Source organism: Sarcophilus harrisii, chromosome 4 (genome assembly GCF_902635505.1).
Source record: "Sarcophilus harrisii chromosome 4, mSarHar1.11, whole genome shotgun sequence".
Lineage (NCBI taxonomy): Eukaryota > Metazoa > Chordata > Mammalia > Dasyuromorphia > Dasyuridae > Sarcophilus > Sarcophilus harrisii.
Window position 1 is genome coordinate 223,775,557 of NC_045429.1, and position 13,303 is coordinate 223,788,859.

At 29.8% G+C, this 13,303-nt stretch overlaps 1 protein-coding gene across 15 annotated transcripts in view; it reads left to right on the forward strand.

The window, feature by feature from the left end:
* The window catches only part of SNAP91 (synaptosome associated protein 91), a 144,337-nt gene that overhangs the window by 63,304 nt on the left and 67,730 nt on the right, over positions 1-13,303 (forward strand). For all 15 annotated transcript variants that reach the window (XM_031964565.1, XM_031964572.1, XM_031964576.1 and 12 more), the window contains exons 7-9: positions 511-622; positions 9,413-9,519; positions 12,465-12,506. In XM_031964565.1, coding sequence (XP_031820425.1) covers positions 511-622; positions 9,413-9,519; positions 12,465-12,506 — 261 coding nt within the window. The remainder of the gene's footprint in view (positions 1-510; positions 623-9,412; positions 9,520-12,464; positions 12,507-13,303) is intronic.

Genomic DNA, 13,303 nt, shown 5'->3' on the forward strand with positions numbered 1-13,303 from the left:
AAATTCATAGTGATGAGGGAATTATAGGAAGATTTTATATGTATATGTACTCCAGAGATGACAAGTTTTTGTTTGTTTTGGCGTGGGGGAGTGGAGACTTTCTTCTTTGGTTATCTCTGGATCCTTTCTCAAACTTAACATCCCAGATTGCGCAATTAGAATTGACAAATGAGTGAGATAAAGATGCTGAAGAGTAAATTTAGATTGCATAGAATAAACATAGTGCTGGCATGCAAACTAGAGAAAATTAGCTATTGTCTTTGCATCCACAATGTGAGTCACGAATAAAATGGAAACCTTTATTGGAATAATTAATCTTGCAACTTAAAAGAATTATTCAACTTCCTTAAACTGAAGATTTTTTTTTAAATAAAAACATAATGGTCAGACAATTTAAAAATATTCCTTTGTATTTATACATTCTTTCCTAAATACTTAACTGAGACAATTTTGAAAAAATTGTAAATTCAGAATATTCACTTAATTGACTTTTTATATATATATTTACAGGTTCATCCAAATGAGCTGACAAATGGTGTCATAAATGCTGCATTTATGCTTCTTTTTAAAGATCTCATCAAACTTTTTGCTTGCTATAATGATGGAGTTATTAATTTATTAGGTATGTAAAATTACTGAAATCTTTTCCTTCAACCATAACCTTTATCAGGGAATCATTGGAAAGTACAGTCCAGTTGTGATTTCTTTTTATGTGTATCAGATTAGTGATTTTCTAATAATAGTGGGAAAGTACTTGTAGCTGAAACATTAGCAATTTGATATTATATGTAAACATTTGATTGATACTTTAAGAAATCAGTAATAATAATTGAATAATAAATGTTATTACACTTTCTCTGATACCACTTATATTTACTGTCCAATCCCTGCCCCCTCTTCTGAACTCCAGTCCTATTTTTCCAAATGCCTATTACACATTTCTTTTTAAGATAATCTGTCCTCACCTCACCAGTCTGTCACCACCTTAGATGTCTAAAATTGACTTTTTTTCGTTTCCTTCTTTCTTTCTTTCTTAGTTCTTCTAATGATACTACCATTTAAGATGTCTGCCTTCAGTATCATAGTCAAAACTTTGAGCAAGATTTGAGAATCTGTGGCATAAAAGTAGTGTCCTGGACCTGGGTTTTCCCCCATAAGTCCCTCATGATTGTCTTTTTTTAGTGTATCTTTATTTAGGATGGGAACAGTAGACTATAGGAAAAAGGGAAAAGGTTGGTTTGATTTTATAGAAGTATGCTGATCTAATAACTTAATTTATCAAAATATACCATGGGAACGGGTATGTCATAATGAATGCATTTGTTATGTTGAAGCCCCTTATTTTCAGTTTTGGATGCCCCATTTTAGGAGAAACACTGATCAACTAAAAAAGGGGAGTAAACAGTGCTTATGGAATTGTATATCATGCCATATTAGCATCCATTAAAAGAACTTTAAATGTTTATTTTAGAGAAGAGATGACTAAAGGCAAAGGGAAAGGATTAGACTTTTTTTTGCTTGGACTCAGAAGGCAGAACTAAGAATAGTTGATAAAAGTTTCAGAGGTAGTTTTAAGTTTTTTGTAAAGAAATACTTCTCAATAATTTGAACTATCCCAAAATACAAATAACTCCCTAGGAAAGTAATAAGAGTTTTGCTCACTAGAGGACGTAGAAAGAAGTTACATGGTGAAGATGTAGAAGAGAACTAGATGGCCTCTGAAGTCTTCCAATTGATTCTGTGAACTATTTTAAAAAACAGATTCTTTTTTCTCCCAAATGACAAATTTTGGTCTATAAGGAAGACATATTTAAAGTGAGAAGCATATATTTTAATTCATTAAAAATTCCTGAAATAATTTGTCTAGGAAAGCTCCTTAACTTTTTCCATTTATTAATGATGTCAATCTTATTACAACCATTGAGAAGCATTAAACAACATTGGCCATATTCACTCAAAGTCTGGAGCAATTTGTTCTATCACATTTTAAAATTATGTTGATGCTGCATGTAGTCACTATACATAATATGACTAATAAATTTCCTAAATACTGTAGAAATTGATGAATCTTTTACTGGCTAATGGGAAGGAACAAATCTTAATATTGAAAGGCTTAACTTGTCTTTCTGTCAGATGATTCCTTTTTTAAATAAACTGTTGCCATGACCCTATCTTAGTTAATATGATTATGAAGAATAATTTTCAAAGCATTGAAATCTAAAAAAATTACATAAAACTAAATATTAATTTAGAAACTATTTTTTAAAACAGTTGCCATAGAAATACCCTATATATAAGAGATTCATGCATCTCAAATTCAATAGTTCCACATACTCTGGATGTTACAAGTAAATCTGGAGCTAATTGAACCTCTCAGAGAATATGTAAAACAAGGGTACCTCAAGGTTTGAATGTGTAGTGTACTGGCTATACACTAGATAACTCAAAAAGTCTTTAACTTTAGTGTCTGTTATTATAGAAATTATTGTGACTTTTCACCCCTCTGTTGCAATTCTTTGAGTGTTAAGAATAGTTTATAGTGATACAAAAAAATAACAGAAACTCCAGACAGAGGAAGGGAATCACAATTAACATTATATAGCTAAATTAACTTAATGGTCTTCAAGTATATGATAAGTAAAGGCCTTTTGCTTTATAATACAACTGAGAAAAACCTAAGAGGAAATCTATTTTAAGTTATGGCAGAGGGGATACTCTTTTCAATTATGAAAACTGAAATTTTACCAAGAAAAGTATAAAACTATCTGGAGAAAAAAATAAAGAAAAAATAGAATATTTTTAAAATAAAGCTAAACTATAGGGCAATATCTTTAATGAATATTAATTTTTTTAAAAATCTTGTCAAACAGACTCCAGTGATTTATCCAAGAAATAATTCTTTACAACCAAAATGGGTTTATGTACTAGAATGATGTAAAGTATTGATGCTAATTCAAATAGAAACAGGAGGCCACTAAACTGTACATAAGAATAACTGTGAACTACATGTTGACTTAGAAAACCACATGTTTCTTTTTCTAATAGTTTATTTATTAAATATTTCTTAGTTATATTTTAATATTAGTCATGCTGCATCCAAGAATGTTGTGGGCCACATCAGGCACAACGCCTATTGTTTGACATTTCTGGTATAAAATCATGGTTCAATATTAGGAAAATAATCAGTGTAATCAAATTAAAAACCCAGATATCCAAAAATCATATGGTTATTTCAATAGATATGGGAAAAAGGCATCAATCTAAAATTATACTGGAATCTTTTCTAGTATATATAAGAGTAAAGCAAGGATGCCCACTGTCCCCACTATTATTTGTTATAGTTCTAGAACTGCTTGAAACAGCAATAAGACAACCATTGATATACCTTTCTTTTTCTTAAAGAAGAAATAAAATCATCTCTATTGGCTGATATGATATACTTGGAATTTTCTTGGAAACCAACAAAGGTATTAATTGAAACAGTAATTTCAACAAAGTATCAGGCTACAAAATAACCCTTAGAAATAGATAACATTTTTATAACAATAACAAAATCCAAGAAACACAAACAAAAAAGAAAAAGTCTATTCCAAAGAGCTACAAAATTAATAAAATCTCTCATTTTACCTAAGTACAACACTTGTATCATTTTAGTTTCAAAGAGCTTCTTTTAAAAATAAAGAAAAATGTAAATAAAGCAGTATTTGGTGCTTATGACTGGGTCATGCTAAAATAAGAAAAATGACAATGTTACCAAAGTTCATTTATGTTGTATCAAATAATGTCAACTTAAACAAACAAATTACTAAGGAGAAGCTTTATGGAATTTGATAAAATAATAACAAAATTCATTTGCAAAATGAAAGCTCTAGAGTATCAAGTTAAATGATAAGAGATAGAGATAAATAACAACACTTCTAGACCACATGTTATAAAGTCAAGAATACCTTCATCTTTTATCTGATACTTTTTTAAAAAATTAAATAAATGAAATAGACAAGAGATAAGTAGACTAGATAAGGGAGAATAAGGAACAATGAAAAACAAAATGACTTGACAAAGGACTCCTTTTTTGAGGAAAAACTGCTGGGAAAACTGTTCAGAACTCTGGCTGAAATTAGGTTCAGACCAACATTTCATACCATATTCCACAATATATTCAAATGAATATATGTAATCTTAACATTAAAGATCCTATTATTAAAAAATGGGAAAAAAACAGAACATATGTCTCTCATGGCTTTGAGTAGGAGATATATTCTTTATTCAAAGGATAGAAACAATTACAAAATTAAAATAAATAATTTTGATTACTTAAAACTAGAAAATACAGACAAATTAATTCACCTAAAAAAGGAGCAATGAAATGCAGGGGGAAGAATTTCTCTGTTAAGGGTTTGGTATCTAGAACATGTAAAACAATTAATAAGTGTATGTATTATACATTATACATATATATATATATACATACATATATTTTTGTTGTATATTATCCAGTAGATACATGGTCAACAGATATGAATGGTTCTCAGAAGAATTCAGAATATCCAAAACCATATGAGATAATGCTCTAAATTATGAATAATGAAAGAAATGCAAATGAACCAAATTCTGAAATTTCACCTCACACTCTGAAGATTGGCAAAGATGATCAAAAATAAATGGCAACAATTAGTGTTGGAGGGCTTGTGGGATTATAGGTACACTGGTGTATTTATTGTTGGTAGAGCTGAGAAGTAAGACAGCTATTTTGAAAAGCAATTGGAATTATGCAAATAAAGTGACTAAAATGCTCATATCCTCTGAAATAGAGATTCATTACTGGGTTTATATTCTAAGGAAGTCATCAATAAAAACAAAGTTCCCACATACACCAAAATATTTAAGGGAGCATTTTTTGTGATAGCAAAAAAAAAAAAAAAAAAAAGGAAATAAATTGTGGTACATGAAGAATGAACTATTGCATTAAGTAATGATGAATGATCACTATGGAGAAGCATGGAAAGAGCTGCATGGGTTTATAGAGAGTAAAGTAAGCAGAGCCAAGAAAACAATATATAAATACTATAATTATTGAAATGGAAAGAACAACTCCCCCAAAAAACCAAGAGTCCAGAATAAATATAGCAAAATAATAAAGATCAAAGATCAAATGGAATGAAGAGATAGGAAAAGACATCCCTAACCAACCACTTCGTTGAAGTGGGAGGTCTATAGATGTTCCACTTATAATCAATTATGCTGATTTTTCTTCTCCTTTTAAACAATACTGTTTTAATGGGGTGACTATCTGGAAGAGAAAGAGATACTAGGGAAACCATGATGATGTCAAAAACATAAAAACTTTTTTTTAAAGGGGAAATTTTTCTTCATATAATTTTAGAGAAGAGGTAAAAGAAGCTCAGAATCTTAAAAACTCATTTTAATTTGTATTTTCAATTGACCACCATTATCTCTATGCATTTATGTTCAATTTTTTTTTATTTCCCCTGCTTGCCATCTATTGAAAGCACAAATTATCATTTAAATAGCCAAAGGGCTGTTACTGTAATACAAAGAACCTGAATAATTAATTAGTTTACATGTAATTCTTAGGGAAGTTAAAACACCAAATTCTAGGTAGTTATATATTGTGCTAGTAGAATGTAGAAAGGTCTTGCCCCTAGTATGAATGAAACAAAAAAAATTAGCAGATAAGCATTATGTAGAAATGTATTAAAATAATACTTAAAGGATAGTTGGCTCTCAGCTCTCTTTTTTACATAATAGTTGATGGTTATTGTAGATAGATTCATTAAGATAGTGACCTAATGTACTTATGTAACTAAAGAAACTCTTAATAGAATACTTTTTCATTATATGAAAGGTATTCATTTTTCTACTTTTGTAAGGAAAAATAGTGTATTGTAAAGAAAAGTGTATAAACCTACCTTTTCCTTCTGTAAAATGGAGTCGAAGTTCTAATTATGATTCTATGAAAATTGTCTAATAGAGTGGTTGTAACTGCTAATACATATACCACTTTCCTTTTTTTTAAGTTTGCCAGTTGTTATTAACATTTATTTTAGTACTTGAGAGAAAAGAATTAAGGATAAATTGATATTGCAAATCTGTGTGATTAGAAAGATGCCCCTTGACAGTAATGAAAGTTTGAAAGTGAAGTACATTTTGAAAGATTCTGTTTGACATGTTGAATTTTAGACATCTATGGGACATCTCATTTAAAATGTCCCATAAGCAACGTGTGATAAAGAACTGGAACTTAAAAGAGAATCTAGGGCTGGATTAATATAATTGGGACCCATGTGCATAAAAATGATAACCAAACCCATTAGACACCAGTGAGATTGCCAAGTAAGATAATGTGGAAATGAGAATTGGTGTCAGAACAGAAGCTAGGAGTTATCCAGTTGCAGTTAGCAGACTTGACATGGGTGAAAATCCAGGAAAGAAAATTAAGAAAGAGTGGTCCATTCAGTAGGAAAATCAAGAGAGACCAGTGCCATAAAATATAGAATAGAAAGAATATCTAGGAAGAGACAGATGATCAGTTGTGTTAAATATTGCAGAAAATATTTGAGAATAATAATACTTTATTTGACACAATAAATATCCCATTTTACTTATATAGCATTTAGTAATGCTGCAAATATTGGGCATATATATTGTTTCTAACCTTTTATTACATATAGTTCTATGAATCTTTTTGTATATATGGTTCTTATGGGTTGTCACCAACAAACATAATAAACTCAATAGTTCTAGCTTTACTTAATGGTTTACTAAGAATGAAGTTTGAGGTATGTGAGTGTATATTTGAAGGATTGAACCAATGTAGAGCTCCAAAACGTAATGAATTGGTGTGATTGTTGTGCCTATATTCACATAGCCACTCCACCATTGAATTATTAGATTATCCTCTTTTCTCATCTTTGCTAATTTGACAAAGAAGTAGTACCTCCTGAATACTTTAATTTGAATTTTTTCCTATTAGTAATATTGAGTAATTTTCAGATGGTTTTTTAGAATTTCTAATTTTTAAAAAAAAATTATATCATTGTCTTTTTGTCTCCTGGGGACAGTTCCATAGTTCAGTGGATTAAGTGTTGTGCCTGGAGTCAGGAATAGCTTCTACCTCCCAAATTGTCCTGAGGATAAAGTAAGACAATAGTTATAAAATGCTTAGCACAGTGCCTGGCACATATCATTAAACACTATATGAAGGCTATCTATTTTTATTATCATCACTATTATTGAAAAGTTCTTGGTCTTACACATTTGTCAGTTCACCTGGATTCTGGATATCAGGATTTAGGAGATGTTTTAATACAATTTTTTTTCCCCAGAAAATGTCCTTTTTTAAAATTCTGCCTACATAGTGTAACGCCGGAGAAACTGAGGCAGGATAGAGATTAGTTTTGCTTTGGGTTCTATCAAACAATATGCTACACCACATATTCTATATTGCTATACTGTACACTTCTAGGTTTTCCTTATTTAATCTAGTCAAAAATTCTGCTTTTCTTTATCTCTAAAAAGTACCAAATTCTTTTGCTAATTATTGCTTTGTAATAAAATTTGTGATCTGACAATGCTAAATCCATTTTATTCTTTTTTTTCTGTTTTCCATAATATTATTGATCCTTTCTACATTTTTATGCATTTAAAAATATTTTGTGTTATTCTTTAAAGCTTTGCCTTGCTAACTTAGTATGATAAACTTAATAGATTTCTACTGGCACAGACCATATTGAATAGCAAGTATTTTAATCAATGGTTGATAACTTTCTTTATTTCTAAAAAATTATAGCTATATTTTAACTTACAGCTAGATTTTAAAAATTATATAATATTATATAACTTGTTTTTATATCACCTTCATTTTGAATCAGTCACTACTCAATGAGCCATCCTTTGAAACAAGTCTTTAAAGAGCAGGGGGAAAAGGTGAGGAGGGATGGGAAGGTGTGGCTCACCAAAATCAATCAACCCACCATGCAAGTTTGGTAGCAAAAGGTGATGCCTCAGAGTTATTTTAATTTGTATACATAACAATTTTCTACACCTATAGTTCCCTATCTGGGGAAGAAGAAGAATTTTCTCTTTTCCAGAGGCTAGCTTAGTCATAAAAACATGGTGTTAAATTTTCTTTTTTTCTTTTTGTTGTTTACTTCATTGTAGTCTATATATATATATATATATATATATATATATATATATATATATATATATATAGTTTTCCAGATTCTGTTTACTTCACTGCATCAATTACAGTCTTATCTTGCTTCTCTGAAGTCTTAATATTCCTCATTTTACTCTATAAATCAATATTTCATTGAATTCCTGTACCACAATTCTTCAATTGTTGGGAGATTGTACTTAGGGATTTTTTTGTCCTAGAGATTTTGATGGACTAACCCCTAAATATTTAAAACATGTTAATATTATTTTCAATGAAATTTCCTTATAAATTGCTCTCTAGAATTTGTTCAAAATATAGACATCCTTAGGGTTTATAGATTTACTTTGTATCCTACAGTATATTTTGTTAAACTTTTTAATTTCTTCAATAATTTTTGGTTGTTCTCTAGGATTTTCTGATTTAGCTTTATACTGTAAGCATTATGGCATCGTGAATAGAGTTCGGCACTTGGAATTAGTAAGATCCGAATCTGGTCTTAAACACTTAGTAAATACGTGACTTGGGCAAAAAACTTAACGTTCTTGTCTCAATTTTTTCATTTGAAAAATGACGATAGCACCTACCTTACATTTTCGTTGTGATGTGATAATTATCAGCCAAATATACTTTTGTACTTTGTACCCCTTAAAGTAATATGTAAATGCCAGCTGCTATGTTAATATATTTTCTTTTTCATTTATCATTGTTAGCAATAGCATTTCTCATGTTCTGTCAGATATTAATGAGGAGAGAGAGCATCTTTCTCCTCTAGTTTCCTACATTTCTCCATTGCAAGTAATGATTGGTTTTAGAGAAATGTTTTTGATTTTATTAAAGAAAGGAATTTTGGTTTCATTTTTAGGAAGCAAATGCTTTTTAGCATTTTCAACATAATTGATTTATTTTCTCAAATGTTTTTTCTGCCTTAATTCATATAATTGTGATTTTTAAAAATTTAAAAATTATTATCCAAATAGTTTTCATGTTGGCCTTTGCTTGCCTTAGAATTATTGAAATTGGTTAAGTGAGGGCAGCAAAAATGAATATAAAGTTTGATATGGCCCAATAAAAATAATGTCATGCTAAACCTGAAGAGAAAAAACCATCTAAATATATTTCACACTACCATTAACATTATGCTTAACTTTGGTTAACACAACCATAAAGTAGAGTTGAATTATATTTCTTTTTATTTTCCATATTGCTAATTCTTTTATGTATTATTCCTAGAAAAATTTTTTGAAATGAAGAAGGGGCAATGCAAAGATGCCCTAGAAATTTACAAACGATTTCTAACAAGAATGACACGAGTCTCAGAATTTCTTAAAGTTGCAGAGGTAAGTTATGTTAAATTCTATTATGAGTAGAGTCAAAGTGTCAGAGAAAAAATATGTAATGGGACTTAAAAACAAGCAAAAAAAAAAATCAGTAATAGAATCACAGAATCCTAGAATTGTATGGAATCAAATCATCTCAACCAACTTCCCACTCAAAGAAAAAGCTATACTTGCTCTATAGTGTTTTTTTTTTCAATATAGTTACCCTGATGGCTATTTTTAATAGTTACAGCAATGGGAACCTCATTAATGTGAGAGGCAGCTCATTTCCTCTATGACCAGATCTAATTTTATGTTTTCCCATGTTATTTAAATGTATTATCCTGGTCATGTATTAGTATGAAGTAGTTGTCACTCTGCTAAATTCTAACTCTAAAGGGAAATAAGTATATAGAATCATTTTGCCATATACTTAAGTATAATAGTGGAGTGAAAAACATTTAAAAAGCAGGTCGTTTTCTAATTTTTTTAGTTTAACTTTGCTTGCATGATTACATGATGATTTTCTTTCTTTCTTCTATAGATAATTGTATTTTCATTTTGAAAAATCTTTGTTAGTTTATATTGATATTTGACACATATGTATGTATTGGCATATTCATATATATCAGTATATAAATAGAACTCAGATAATTCTGAGTCATTTGGGAAGGGTTAATTACCATGTGTGCATGGGGATATATATGATAACAAAATAGTATTTTAGAAATATATATATTTTTTCAGCTTTGACAGTTTCTTTTTAAGCTGTGTATTTTGATAAAGCTCTTTAATAAGTGAAGGGAAATAAAATATATGTATTATTAATAACAATATTAGTAACTTGAGGATGACACAAAGTTAAGAGAAATAACTAAAACTTGGTTGGAATAATTGGAGTGTACAATGATCTCAATAGGTTTAACAGTGGGTTGTAAAAATAAGATGTGATAACTGCTAAGTCTGATATTTGAAATAGGTAGCTAGATATACAGAGAATCTTAGTAAACTGGAAGCTTAATGTGATTCAGAAATGTGATGTGACAGGCAAAATGTGAAAAGCGTATTAATGAGAGATAGATAACAAGAGGTATGATAGTGCTGCTGTATTTTAGCCTATACTATTGAGCAAAGGTAATGAATGGAAATTATAAAGGAATTATAAGGAAATTATAAAATTCCAACAGTTACAGTTTAAAACTGGAATTGATAATTTCATAAACTATTAAGTTTACTGTTATTGAAGGTCTTCAAATGCTAGCCATATGGCCACTTTTTGGTAGTCTTATAGACAGGATTCATGATTTAAGGAGTAGGAGTAAAATTCCATAGTACTTTTCAATACCAGGTGTATTTGAAGCTTAGGATATGTAGCATAGAACCTTCAAGGAAAGAGTCTAGACTTTTTAGAGGTGGGAGAGTTAAAGAGGAAGTAGATATTTAGTTCAAGCAATGACTCTACAAACCAAGATAGTAACTTACTTTAGGTCCTATGGGACAGTTCTAATATTTAAAAATAACATTTAAAGAATATCCCTTTTTAAATGGAAATTGTTCTATAATTGCCTTTGCTTAGTAAAAGTTGTTTTGATCCCCTTGCAGCCACTATCAAGAAATATTCTAATACATTCCAGTAAAATATTAACAAATGTATTTTCAAGGAAGTAACATAGTTGAAACAGTTAATGTGACTACTTAACTCTTCAGAACTATATAATGTTGTTGATAGCTTTCATGTTAACATAGTTAACTATATATTAACATAGTTCACATATAGTGAACATGTGTATATATATATAATTCACTATAATAACATAGTTAATTATAACTTCACATTTCCTATCTAATTTTATCTATAAAACAAACCTATGAAATGCTTTAAGTATTACCTACATTTTACAGATGAGAAAACCAGAAATTCAGAGAAATTAAATGACTTCTCCAAAGATACACAGCCAGTCTTCAGTGAAAGTGATGTCAATCCCAGTGTCCTTTTTGTTTCACTGGCAGCTTCAATTGTTAGAACCATTTAGAAAAACTTCTTGAGTAAAGCTTTCCAATTCTCTAGCACTGTCATTTGTCAAATGTTTAAAAACAAAATAAAAAACCTCATTTAGAGAACTAATTAATCTATAAATATAATTTGTTAGCAGTGATCAAAATATGAGGCAACCATGGTATAAGTAGCTAGAGATCTAGTCTTAAAGCATCCTGTGGTTCAGATCTTGCTCCTGACATGTTGCTGTGAGTTCCTGGACAAGTTACTTTGCCTCTCAGTAGGAGCCCCAGGGTACTGTAAGATCTTTTAGTTGCTGAGAAGATTCATTAAAAGAAGAAATCTCTTCAACATTAATTCCCTGTACCAAGCAATTCAATTAAAATAACTGCTGTAAAAATCCTAATAGCATATAGTATTAAACATAATATATTGTTGGACTTAACATCAGGAAGACCTAGATTCTAAGTCCTATCTCCGAGGGTTATTTGCTCTGTTACTCAAGAAGTTACTTGACCTGTGATTAGAAGAAAGTAGCTCTAGAGCTGAAAAGTCTTCTGATCCAGCCCTCTCATTTTATAGATAAGGAAATCAAGGCCCAAAGTAATCTGATTTACCCAGTGTCACACAAGGCTGGCACAAGCTGAGGCTCCCTTTTTGAACCTCAGTTTCTTCATCTATAAAAGACAGGTAAGACTAGTTTCTCTCACAGTCATGACAGATTGTGAAATGTGAATACCTTGACAGACTTTAAGAATTATATATAATTGTACACCCAGATATAGAAACAGAATCATTTTTGTATCTTATTTGCAAGAAAGTAAATGTGATCCAAATAAAATTGACCCCTACTATAATACTTACAACAGCGGGCTATACTTTTTTTTTTATCATTGTTTACAGATATAATTTAAATTATGAAAGAATGGGTAAAGATTTCCCACTAATTTACTTATTTTTTTATTCACAGCAAGTTGGTATCGATAAAGGTGATATTCCAGATCTTACCCAGGTAAGCAGTCCATAGAGGAAAAGATAAAATATAGATGGCATTATACTGAGGCAATATTAGAGCAGTCTGTTAGTAACTAATCTATTAAAGAGAAATTTCATGCCATGTTAATTATACATGTATTTTCCAAGACACATTTATAGATAGGGTACACCACTCTGACTGAGACTGATCTTGTGAATAACAAATACTTTTCCTAGTTCACTCTGTTGAAGATGATTCAAACTCACTTTATTTTTACTGCTCACGTGATTATATTTGTAGGGATAATTTAAGAATGACCTGTCATATGCTTTTTTTTTTCCTTTCATATAAGGGCACTAAATTTGCTTATTGATTTATATGTCAATTTGCTGCCAGTTTTTATTATGTGCATATAGATAAGATTTAGATAGAAGGAGCACTTTTTTCTTCATTTATGTGTCTGGAGTACAGAATTACAGTTTTCTTAGAAAGGAGGATTGGATTCATTAATACAATAATATTTTCTCAGAAAATGTATTTCAAACATGGCATTTTATCAAATGCAGCCTTGGTGAAGTTTAAGTCTTAAATTTAAGTTCAATTAATGGCTCATCTCTTCTGGTTAAATCTTTGTAACATTTTTGCTCATTCTGGAACTAAACAGATGCCTTAAGTAGCAGTTATAAAAATAATTTAATGGAGACTTTTTCATTTTATACTAATGATTGTGACAGAAAATGTTCTATTTTAAATCAGCAAGAGATTTTTGCAGATGGAAATGAGTCCAATTTTTTTTATTTTTATATTACATAATATGCAATGGTATATAATAT